The sequence below is a fragment of the Scyliorhinus canicula genome, chromosome 1 (assembly GCF_902713615.1).
Source record: "Scyliorhinus canicula chromosome 1, sScyCan1.1, whole genome shotgun sequence".
Lineage (NCBI taxonomy): Eukaryota > Metazoa > Chordata > Chondrichthyes > Carcharhiniformes > Scyliorhinidae > Scyliorhinus > Scyliorhinus canicula.
This window is the reverse complement of record NC_052146.1, coordinates 274,841,208-274,853,462: the sequence shown is the minus strand read 5'-3', so window position 1 is coordinate 274,853,462 and position 12,255 is coordinate 274,841,208. Positions and strand designations below refer to the sequence as shown.

Sequence of the window (12,255 nt, the reverse complement as noted above, 5' to 3'; positions counted from 1 at the left end):
GGAGAATTCCTATTAAGAACTATTAAGAATTCCAGATAATGCCCAAAATGTTGTGTAGATATGCCTGAAATCATAGTTTAGGTAAAAATTAAATGGCGTGATGGTTTATTCTTAAGGTTTTACATTTCAGCCGCAATGCAGTCAAATGAGGATTCCCATGCAATGATTTCCTATAAAGCACACATTGCATTGAAGTGACAAGGGAGCTTTTCAGCACATTCAGAGCAAGACTGAATCTGCTGCAGCATCAATGTTGGCACCGTGTGACCCAAACAGTGCACGTCGATTGTAAAAGAAGATTCAGCAATTAAAGCAGAATATGATGGAACTGTATATCAGAGTGATCAGTAGCTGAAAGAACAAGACTGGTTAATGTTGCAGGTGGAATCTTTCACCGCAACTGACACAGTAATGCTAAATATTTAAAATCGTACAACAGTGAAAGCAACAGAGAGACCAAGGGTTAAAATATATTAACTATTTTTACAGAATTGGACATTGACTTTCAACCTCTTTCATGTTCCCCCAACGTCCCCAAGTTTGTTGAAATAATATCCAGTCAAGGGATTTCTTCACCTTGACCACACTGGCTCTGACCCAGCCCAGAAGATTGGCCTTATTTTCATTCAGGCACTGAGCAATCTGCTTTATACTTCCCAGATTTTCTGGTTTCATTTCTGACATCCAGAATTTATGGTTTTACTTTTTTGATCACCATCTAAACATCCCAGTGCTGACTGGATGAGAACTGCACCAAAATAATACACAAATCACCAGAAGTACAGGTTCTTAGTCATTTTTGTTGTAGTGAAGCCAGGATGATTGGAAGCTTTTAAATGAAGGAGTAAAAAAGAATATTTGAAACAGCTTTCAAAGAAATCAATATTTTAAGTGCAAATATGGGGGAGGGGGTAAGATCCCACATTCAGACTGACGGCTCTCTGAGCAAGAGCCAGGGAATGATGAGATCACCTAATGACATGAAGCCTGACTGCTCCGTGGAGAAACATTACGACTTCAAAGCCAAAGCAGCAGCACATCTCTCCGCCCAACAGATAATGAATGCCAAACTGCAATTTGAGTATCATATTTTCAGCATTTATTGGCACATCTCTTCCATCTTTGACTTTATTAAAAACAGGATAATTAATTAATATTAAAGTCTTCTTTCATCTACCAACAGTTTTTAAACCAACGCTTGTTTAAAGTGCTTATTTATATATATAGATCATAAAGGTCAGCACAAGCTGCTTTCCTTCCAGGGAAAACAGCAAATGATTTCAGAAGGAGCTTTCAAGGAAAAAAACATGGATAATGGGTGAACTACGTTAGCTCCCTTCACATGCAAACAGCAAATGATTTCAGAAGGAGCTTTCAAGGAAAAAAACATGGATAATGGGTGAACTACGTTAGCTCCCTTCACATGCAAACAACCTGAAAACTATCCAACTTGGCACATGCGTTTGAAAATCCCTATGGTTCACATTTTTCTTTTCACACCCACTCATCTCCACACCACATTCCTCTCCCTTGGCTGTGCAGCAATGTCATTACTTGCAGTTCTCCAGGAGGGTCTGGGTCTCACATACAATAATAATAATAATTGCTTATTGTCACAAGTAGGCTTCAATGAAGTTACTGTGAAAAGCCCCTAGTCGCCACGTTCTGGCGCCTGTTCGGGAGGCCAGTACGGGAATTGAACCCGAGCTGCTGCCTTGTTCAGCATTACAAGCCAACTGTTTAGCTCACTATGCTAAACCAGCCCCTAGATGACCCTTTTACTTTCATTTCAGATTTCCTTGAACTTTCTAGTGGGAGGATTGCTGGGATTGATACTGCACCAGGTCAGCAGTGGACTGACCCACACAGAGAGAGTGCAGTCACAGCTGATTAAATTCTGCCCAGCGTCCTTCAATGTCCTCTCCTGAGGCTTATTTGGAGGAAGGGATGATATTTAATTGGGCAGGAGGGTACTCAGTGGGGTCCCTGCCACCTTTGCGTCTCTGCCCCAATTAAGACCGGGGTGGAAGGCTCATGGGCAGCCATCCTAATAAGATGTTGGCCTTTATTTCAAAGAGAATGGAGTATAAAAATAAGGAAGTCTTGGTAAAATTATACAAGGCACTAGTTTGACCACACCTGGAATACAGTTTTGGTCCCCTTATTGAAGGAAAGGTATACTGGTAGAGAAGGTTCATCCTGGGTATGGAGGGATTTTTTTATGAGGAGAGGTTGAGTAGGTTGGGTCTATACTCATTAGAGTTTAGAAGAATGAGAGACAACCTTATTGAAATATGTAGGATTCTTGGGGGCTTGACATGATCGATGCTGAGAGGTTGATTCCTCTTGGGGAAGAGACAGGAACCAGAGGGCATAATCTCAGGATAAGGGGTCACCCATTTGAAACAGAAATGAGTGGGAATGCCTTCTCTCACAGGGTAGTCAATCTGTGGAATTCTTTATCATAGATGCTGGATCTTTAAGTATGTTCACGGCTGGGATAAACATAATCAGTAAGGGGATCAAGGTTTATGGGGGTAAGGTGGGAAAGTGGAGCGGAGGATTATCATATCAGATCAGTCATGATTTCATTGAATGACGCAGCAGACATGATGGGCCGAATGGCCTACTTCTGATGCTATGTCTTACGGTCCTGCCCAGAGGCCAATTGAGGCCCATAAACATTCAGTTAATGCCAACTTAAGACCACATCCTGCTGCTGTCGCGGAAAGAAGCACAAAGCTGTCATGTTTGCTTGTGGACTCCCGAGCTATGGTGTGAGGGGTGGGGTAAAGAGATTGGGGTCTTCACTGTCAGGTCCTCTCTGCGCCTGATCGAGGGATGGGTCATCAGGAAGGGTGGGGGTAAAAAGGTGGGCCCATGGAGAACCAACCCCCTGCTCTTTCCTCCAACTCCCCAGGCACCCTCTAGTCAATGACCGTCTCCTCAACCCTCATTCCAGCCTCACTCACCCTGTGGCCCAGGTTTTTTGCAGATCCTGGCCTCTGGTGGGTGTATTACTGGCAGCTACCACAGCTCCCCTGGTGGCGCTGATGGTAATGATGGGCTGCCGGCCTCTGATATGTATCCTGGGTAAAGCCCGCCACCAGCCACAAATAGAACATAGAACGATACAGCGCAGTACAGGCCCTTCGGCCCTCGATGTTGCACCGACATGGAAAAAAACTAAAGGCCATCTAACCTACACTATGCCCTTATCATCCATATGCTTATCCAATAAACTTTTAAATGCCCTCAATGTTGGCGAGGTCACTACTGTTGCAGGTAGGGCATTCCACGGCCTCACCACTCTTTGCGTAAAAAACCTACCTCTGACGTCTGTCCTATGTCTATTACCCCTCAATTTAAGGCTATGTCCCCTCGTGCTAGCCACCTCCATCCGCGGGAGAAGGCTCTCACTGTCCACCCTATCTAACCCTCTGATCATTTTGTATGCCTCTATTAAGTAACCTCTTAACCTTCTTCTCTCTAACGAGAACAACCTCAAGTCCATCAGCCTTTCCTCATAAGATTTTCCCTCCATACCAGGCAACATCCTGGTAAATCTCCTCTGCACCCGTTCCAAAGCTTCCACGTCCTTCCTATAATGAGGCGACCAGAACTGTACGCAATACTCCAAATGCGGCTGTACTAGAGTTTTGTACAACTGCAACATGACCTCATGGCTCCGGAACTCAATCCCTCTACCAATAAAGGCCAACACACCATAGGCCTTCTTCACAACCCTATCATTCTGGGTGGCCACTTTCAGGGATCTATGTACATGGACACCGAGATCCCTCTGCTCATCCACACTACCAAGAATTTTACCATTAGCCAAATATTCCGCATTCCTGTTATTCTTTCCAAAGTGAATCACCTCACACTTCTCCACATTAAACTCCATTTGCCACCTCTCAGCCCAGCTCTGCAGCTTATCTATGTCCCTGTGTAACCTGCAACATCCTTCCGCACTGTCTACAACTCCACCGACTTTAGTGCCATCTGCAAATTTACTCACCCATCCTTCTGCGCCCTCCTCTAGGTCATTTATAAAAATGACAAACAGCAACGGCCCCAGAACAGTTCTTTTTGGTACGCCACTCGTAACTGAACTCCATTCTGAACATTTCCCATCAACTACCACTCTCTGTCTTCTTTCAACTAGCCAATTTCTGATCCACATCTCTAAATCACCCTCAATCCCCAGCCTCCGTATTTTCTGCAATAGCCGACCGTGGGGAACCTTATCAAACGCTTTATTGAAATCCATATACACCACATCAACTGCTCTACCCTCGTCTACCTGTTCAGTCACCTTCTCAAAGAACTCGATAAGGTTTGTGAGGCATGACCTACCTTTCACAAAACCATGCTGACTATCCCTAATCATATTATTCCTATCTAGATGATTATAAATCGTATCTTTTATAATCCTCTCCAAGACTTTACCCACCACAGACATTAGGCTCACCGGCCTATAGTTACCGGGGTTATCTCTACTCCCCTTCTTGAACAAAGGGACCACATTTGCTATCTTCCAGTCCTCTGGCACTATTCCTGTAGCCAATGATGACCTAAAAATCAAAGCCAAAGGCTCAGCAATCTCTTCCCTGGCTTCCCAGAGAATCCTAGGATAAATCCCATCAGGCCCCGGGGACATATCTATTTTCACCTTGTCCAGAATTGCCAACACTTCTTCCCTACGCACCTCAATGCCATCTATTCTAATAGCCTGGGTCTCAGCATTCTCCTCCACAATATTATCTTTTTCTTGAGTGAATACTGACGAAAAGTATTCATTTAGTATCTCGCTTATCTCCTCAGCCTCCACACACAACTTCCCACCACTGTCCTTGACTGGCCCTACTCTTACCCTAGTCATTCTTTTATTCCTGACATACCTATAGAAAGCTTTTGGGTTTTCCTTGATCCTACCTGCCAAAGACTTCTCATGTCCCCTCCTTGCTCGTCTTAGCTCTCTCTTTAGATCCTTCCTCGCTTCCTTGTAACTATCAAGCGCCCCAACTGAAACTTCACGCCTCATCTTCACATAGGCCTCCTTCTTCCTCTTAACAAGAGATTCCACTTCTTTGGTAAACCACGGTTCCCTCGCTCGACCCCTTCCTCCCTGCCTGACTGGTACGTACTTATCAAGAACATGCAATAGCTGTTCCTTGAACAAGCTCCACATATCCAGTGTGCCCAACCCTTGCAGCCTACTTCTCCAACCTACACATCCTAAGTCATGTCTAATGGCATCATAATTGCCCTTCCCCCAGCTATAACTCTTGCCCTGCGGGGTATACTTATCCCTTTCCATCACTAACGTAAAGGTCACCGAATTGTGGTCACTGTTTCCAAAGTGCTCACCTACCTCCAGATCTAACACCTGGCCTGGTTCATTACCCAAAACCAAATCCAATGTGGCCTCGCCTCTTGTTGGCCTGTCAACATATTGTGTCAGGAAACCCTCCTGCACACATTGTACAAAGAACGACCCATCTAATGTACTCGAACTATATCTTTTCCAGTCAATATTTGGAAAGTTAAAGTCTCCCATAACAACTACCCTGTTACTTTCGCTCTTTTCCAGAATCATCTTCGCCATCCTTTCCTCTGCATCCCTAGAACTATTAGGTGGCCTATAGAAAACTCCCAACAGGGTGACCTCTCCTTTCCTGTTTCTAACCTCAGCCCATACTACCTCGGAAGAAGAGTCCCCATCTAGCATCCTTTCCGCCACCGTAATACTGTCCTTGACTAGCAGCGCCACACCTCCCCCTCTTTTGCCCCCTTCTCTGAGCTTACTAAAACACCTAAACCCCGGAACCTGCAACAACCATTCCTGTCCCTGCTCTATCCATGTCTCTGAAATGGCCACAACATCGCAGTCCCAGGTACCAACCCATGCTGCCAGTTCCCCTACCTTATTTCGTATACTCCTGGCATTGAAGTAGACACACTTCAAACCACCTACCTGAACACTGGCACCCTCCTGCGAAGTCAAATCTGTGCTCCTGACCTCTATACTCTCAATCTCCCGTACCCCAAAACTACAATCCAGGTTCCCATGCCCCTGCTGAATTAGTTAAATGCCCGAATGGGAATTAACACAGTGACCCTTCCCCAAAAGGAGGTGAGGCGGAGCTCTCCCTGGCTCTCTAGATGTCCAACAAAACTCCCATCGCCTTGATTAAATTTCACCCACTGTTTTATTGCTAGGCAAGGCAGAGATTGTGACAGGCTAAATACGTGACTTCCGTTTCATCACTCAGAGCAGAGCTGAAATCATGCCTTGACAGGTTGGGTGAAACCTTTTGAAAAGCTGGAAGGTTCACATTTTTGAAAAAACCTACAACTACATAGAAATCACAATACGAAAACAGGCTCTTCGGTACAACCAGGTTAAATTTGTATTAATCCTCCTTGAACTAGGGCAGCATGGTGGCACAGTGGTTAGCACTGCTGCTATGGCGCTGCGGACCCAGGTTCGAATCCTGGCCCTGGGTCACTGTCCGTGTGGAGGTTGCACATTCTCCCCGTGTCTGCGTGGGTTTCACCCCCACAACCCAAAGATGTGCAGGGTACATGGATTGGCCACGCTAAATTGCCCCTTGATTGGAAAAAAATAATTGGGTACTCTAACATTTAAAACAAAAGTCCTCCTTGAACTGAAGTCTTAATCACATGTGGTTGCTCTCTTCCTTCATGCTCTGTGCTTTCAAACATTTATGCTTAAATGCTGAGGTGGTTGATGCTTCAAACATTAATTCTAGTACTGCATGCCACAGGCTCGCAACTCTCCACAACAAAATCTGACTAAAATATCTTATATTTAAAACCTTACATTAATGTCTCTTGTTCTTGACTCCTCAATTGTTGAAAGTCCTTTTCCATCTGCTCTGTCCGCTTCTTCATAACTTTAAACATCTATCAAATCTACGTTAATCACTTCCGAATCAATTAATTTCCAAGGCTTTCTTCATATTTATATTCCCTGTGACTATTATGTACAAATTCCAACACAAAAACAAGCCATTTGGCTCAACTGGACCACGCTGGGTATTTATGCTCCACATAAACCTCCTCAGCTTATCATTCAGCAGTACCCTAGTGTGTTTGTTTTGCACATCTTCATTTTTTTTTCTCCCTTGGGAAGGGGTATGAAATTTTGCAAAGATTTTGTGGTCTGCTCAACAACCTGCTTTGAACCGCAGAACCCCTCCTTCACGGCCAACAAGTCCTGGAGCAGGATTTGAACCTCGGTCTTGTAGCTCAGGAGTGCTACCAACTGAGCCATTCGAGCTCAGTATCTGAGTGATTCTGTGGTATCCCATCTCATAGCCTCAACATCTATTGCCTGGAGTCGAAATCTGAACACAGTACTTGAACAGTGCTCTAATCGTGTTTTATATAGATTCATAATTGCGCTATTTTCTGAACCACTTGAGATGCAATATTAATGCCTTTTGAACAGGAACCGTAAATGCCTTTGCTTTCCAAATTACACAGTTTCCCCCCATTCAAAGTATAATTATAAATGTCATTATTTTTACCACCTTATATTTATGGAAACTAAATTCCATCTGCCACTTTTTTGCCCATTCTACCATCTTACCAATATCTTTTGGTCATATTAGTTATTATGTCCCCTACTGCAGAATCATCTGCTGATTTGGACACCACTTCCTCTACTTCATTTAGCCTACATCCAAATTCTTGACATACACAGTGAACAGAAACAGAGACAGATAGAATCTCCCACTATATCCCCTGCTGCAGATTCATCTGCTGATGTGAACACCACACCTTCAAGCCCAAGTTTGTCCAACCTTTTCGTGTGAGAAAATTTCAATTTCTTCTCACTTGAGACCGATGCACAAATTTCAGCAAGTTAGTTCTGGCACAATGTTAAACATGATTTTCATTTTAGAAATTCTATGTCAAGGCAATAAATTGATAATTGTTTTTAAAAATAATAAAAATGACCATTAAAAAGTGTCAAGCAGCAGAGTGAAGCAATAAAACCATGTTTTGTCTTTTGGCTCAAGAAGCAGAGCTACAGAGAGACAGAGAAGGGGGTGGACACAAGGCCAAGCTAACCAATTGGGTTTAACTAGCGCTGACCTTGCACTTGCCTCTGCTGGCATACGTGTGTGTCGGTGTGCGTGTGTGTATGCATGTGCTGCTCCTTGGTCATCCCTGCAACAGGTCTGCCATCCTGGCCGTTGTGTTCCATTAGGGGGCAGAGGTGAGAGTATGAGAGAGTGAGTGTGTGAGAGAGAGAGACAGAGGGCTGGATTCTCCCCTACCCGGCGTGACGGAGGGTCCCGGCGTAGGGGAGTGGCGCCAACCACTCAGGGGTCGGGCCTCCCCAAAGTTGGGGAATTCTCCCCACCTTTGGGGGCCAGCCCCGCGCCGGAGCGGTTGGCACCAGAAGACTGGCGCAATAAACCCGCGCCCCCGGCAGGCTTTCGCCGGTCGGCGCATGCGCCGGCGGTGACGTCAGCGGCCAGCTGCCGCCACCACCGGTGCATGCGCGATGTGGGTTTCTCTTCCGCTTCCGCCATGGCGGAGGCCGTGGCGGCCGCGGAAGAGAAATAGTGCACCCAGGGCACTGGCCCGGAGTCTGAGCGGGTGGCCCTGATCGCGGGCCTGGCCACCGTGGGGGCACCCCCCGGGGTCCAATCGCCCCCCGCCCCCCCCCAGGAGCCCGGGGGCCCGCTCGCGCCGCTGATCCCGCCGTTACAGAGGTGGTTCAAAGCTCGGCGGTGGGAGAGGCCTCCCAGTGGCGGGACTTCGGCCCATCCGGGCCGGAGAATCACCGCAGGGGCCTCGCCGATCGGAGTGGCGAGATTCCGCCGCCGCCACTTCCCGGGTGGCGGAGAATCTCTGCCACGGCGGGGGCCGGATTTTCGGCAGCCCCAGGCGATTCTCCGACCCTGCTGGGGGTCGGAGAATTTCGCCCAGAGTGAGTGACTAAGTGACACACGGTTGAGCCCATCATCAGTGAGCCTCTCATTAGCAAATCCAGAAGAGAACCAGCCTGCGATTGGAGGAGCAGCTCCTGAACTTACCCATCCATAGATTGAATATGTAATGACTTAGACCAGGCCTTTGAGATTGACCAACTGGAATACGAATTAGTGGGTCAATCAGTGAACCTCTTCTTTGTATATAACGGAGGGTCAGATCCTCTGCACTCCCTAGTGTAGACAGCAAGCTGAATGCACGTGGCCGTACTGCTATTGGTTTTGTTAATCAAAGGGATTCTGGTGAAGGGACTTCTGCCTCCGTAGGCTTATTGCAGAATACTGGCTCCGGGCTGGATTCTGCGTTTTCAAGGGGCACATTGAGGCACCCGGGCCATGAGTTGAACAAGCCTGCTCTAGCCCATTCAGCTAGATAGGGTAAAGAGATGGTCCTTCAATGTCTCCCTCCTGCCTCTGCAACTCGAGGGGCTGGATTCTCCATTTTTGGGACTACGTCCCCACGCCGTCGGGAAAACCGATCAGCCCTCCCCTGACTATGGCGTCCCTGGACTGAGTCCGCGGCCGCCTCACGAGATTCCCGAGCGGCAGGACCATGAGAGTCCCACGCCGTTGGGAATTCGGCCGGTCGGGGATGGAGCATCGCGGGGCGGGCCTCAGGCAATGGCCAGAGGCGGTGGATACTCGGTGCGGCGTACTCCCCGAGTACGCCAATCTTCGGGGTGTGGAAAATTGGAAAACCTGCACCGGCACCGGTCCCGATTTTGCCACCAAAATGGATCCTCTGCCCTCGCCGAATGTAGTATTTTGCCGTCGGGGAGCGGAGAATCCAGCCCCATATCTCTCGATGGGGCTGCCAAGTCACTACAGCTGCCAGCCGTGTGATTGGGTCTATAGCATCAGGAACCCACCTGCCGTCCTTGAGAGGTGGGTGAGCTTGGAGACAGTCAATTAGGAGCAACATCCAATAAAATAGCTCCCCAACCTGGCTCCTGGTAAACATGGGCTCGGGATTCCCATTGGGTCCTGACGTCAAGATTCCAAAGCCTATAGGAGAACCTGCTCAATAACTCAGCATTATTTGTTGCTCTCAGGCAAAATGATGAAAATTGAAAAACGTAGAGTGCTACAACATTACAATGGAGACCCAGAGGAACAACAAAGGGTCAACTCCACTAAAAATGTGCTTCAACCGTGTTGCAAAATACGGTTTGAATTCATCAATACTCACAAACCACAGTAATTGCAGGCAGGGACACCACTTCCCATTGGGAGCAGAAAATATTAACTTCCCTCTGGCATTTTGGGCAAGTTAAGACACCCAGCATTGATTTGGAAACAGGCCATCAACCTGCTCTTCTAGGTGCATGAAACAGGGATGGTGCAGTGGGTTGGTGGGGAGTGGGATGAATCTGATACGGCAGAAATAAACAATGTACACGCCATCTGAAAATTTAAGGAAACGATTCTGCACTAAACCTGGTGTGACCAAACAACTAATTACATTTGAAGCAGAATTCCAAAAATGTCCATTTCTCTCCCTGTTACCCAATATCACAAGGATAACCAATTAGAAATAGTAATTATCCACTCCCCACCCCCACAAACCATTAACGAGGCTGCGCATTTAGAAGTGTTGACAAAGAATATGAAAGGAGTATTTCTCCTTGAAAGTTTCAAGAGAAGGTTCAGAATTGCAGGTGCTGTTTGACTGTACCACATAAACTTTATTAGAGGCTGCAGAGGCCAATGCAGATCCTGTCAATAACAATTAACCTTCCTGACTCTGGCTACCACCTCTGCAGCATTGCTGATACGGCCATTTGAGTTTCTCTGAACTATACATGATTAAAATAGATGAAATGCTGACTACATATTCACATTGCACTGCAGACAGGAAAATGGGCAATTTGCCAAGTTTTTTAAAATGCATGTGGCCTTTTTTTATTCTTTCACACTTCCAGCCAATCAGCCTGCTAGCGAGATCATAAAAATAGCAGAATTAATAGAGTTATTGTTTTTAAAAATGAAATAATCAGATTTGTAAGTTTTCATGGACATGTTTTAGAAAGAAACCCCACAAAACTGTGCAACTTTGTTGTCTAAATAACATGCAAAGTTGTTTAATCCAGACCAAAACATACTTGATCCCAACCTACAATTTCTCTTTGGTGTTGGGCCTTCCCATTTCTCCTTTGTTCTACAGAAGCCCCATTCCTCTTATGAAACAAAATTAGTTACACCACCCCCACCGTTTTCATGTTTCTTTCCAGCCCCCGTTTCTAGAGAATTCCAGTGTACTTAGAACTCTAACATTGTAATGCTTAGAACATCTCTTAACCCATACCATCATCAACCATTCTAACATGTTATATCGAGCCTTTTAAGAATGCTGCTCCCAAAAGACTGTGCACTGTCATAGACATTCATCGTTTTTTAATTGCCAGGCTGATGTAGGGCGGATAAGCAGGGATGAACAACATCAGTAACATTTCCAAGAAAACAAAGATAAATGTCTAATACAGTCTCAAAACTTAACTGAGTGAAGCTCACAAAATCAATTTTGGAACCTATTGAAATGTTATCAGACCTCCCCGTGGTACTGCTTTATAATGAGCAGGCAGATGCATTGTTTTAACAGCAAAGTGTAATGAGGGAAGCAACAGAATATGCAAACTACATATGTTTACTTTGTTAACAGATATTAATGGATGTCTTGTGGTTTAGCTCAGAGAAAGTCAACACAAAGCAAATTTCCCTCAGAGTGTATTAGTTATGCTGCAGCTCTGGTAATGTGCAGCTCTTCAACCCTAGCATCTGCCTACTAGTGGAAGTGTCCACAGTTTGGCGGTTCCTAAATAGTGGGTACACAACGCACACCGTAATTTCCTCTCTTGTGCTACTGAAGTGCAGTACACAAGACAATTGAGATGGGGGGCATACACTTACCCATTGCAGAGATCCAATGCACACCTTGGCAGCCATGAGCGGTATGCTTGGATCGTTGGGGTGAAGTCTTGCACATTCTCTGAGGGCAGACACAGCCCAAGTTGACTGAAAATTAAAAAGAGGATCCAAAATTATTTTTTTCCTCCAGAATATTTTTCTGTTTGCTCTCAGCATAATTTAGTTTCACGCCATTCAGAAAGAAAACATTAACAAACCTATTGAAGAAAACATGCTACGATCTCCGTAGAGACTGTTAACTTTTAAAAAGAAATTTGAACTTCTGGTTAATAGCTCAAAAGGTGGCGCAGCAAGC

At 45.8% G+C, this 12,255-nt stretch overlaps 1 protein-coding gene across 1 annotated transcript in view; it reads right to left on the bottom strand.

Annotated features, from left to right (window-relative positions):
* LOC119974606 (tetratricopeptide repeat protein 7A-like) overlaps window positions 1–12,255 on the bottom strand; it is a 451,074-nt gene that overhangs the window by 265,310 nt on the left and 173,509 nt on the right. Inside the window, exon 11 of the mRNA XM_038813643.1 lies at window positions 11,943–12,047. Within this exon, the coding sequence (XP_038669571.1) occupies window positions 11,943–12,047 (105 nt within the window). The remainder of the gene's footprint in view (window positions 1–11,942; window positions 12,048–12,255) is intronic.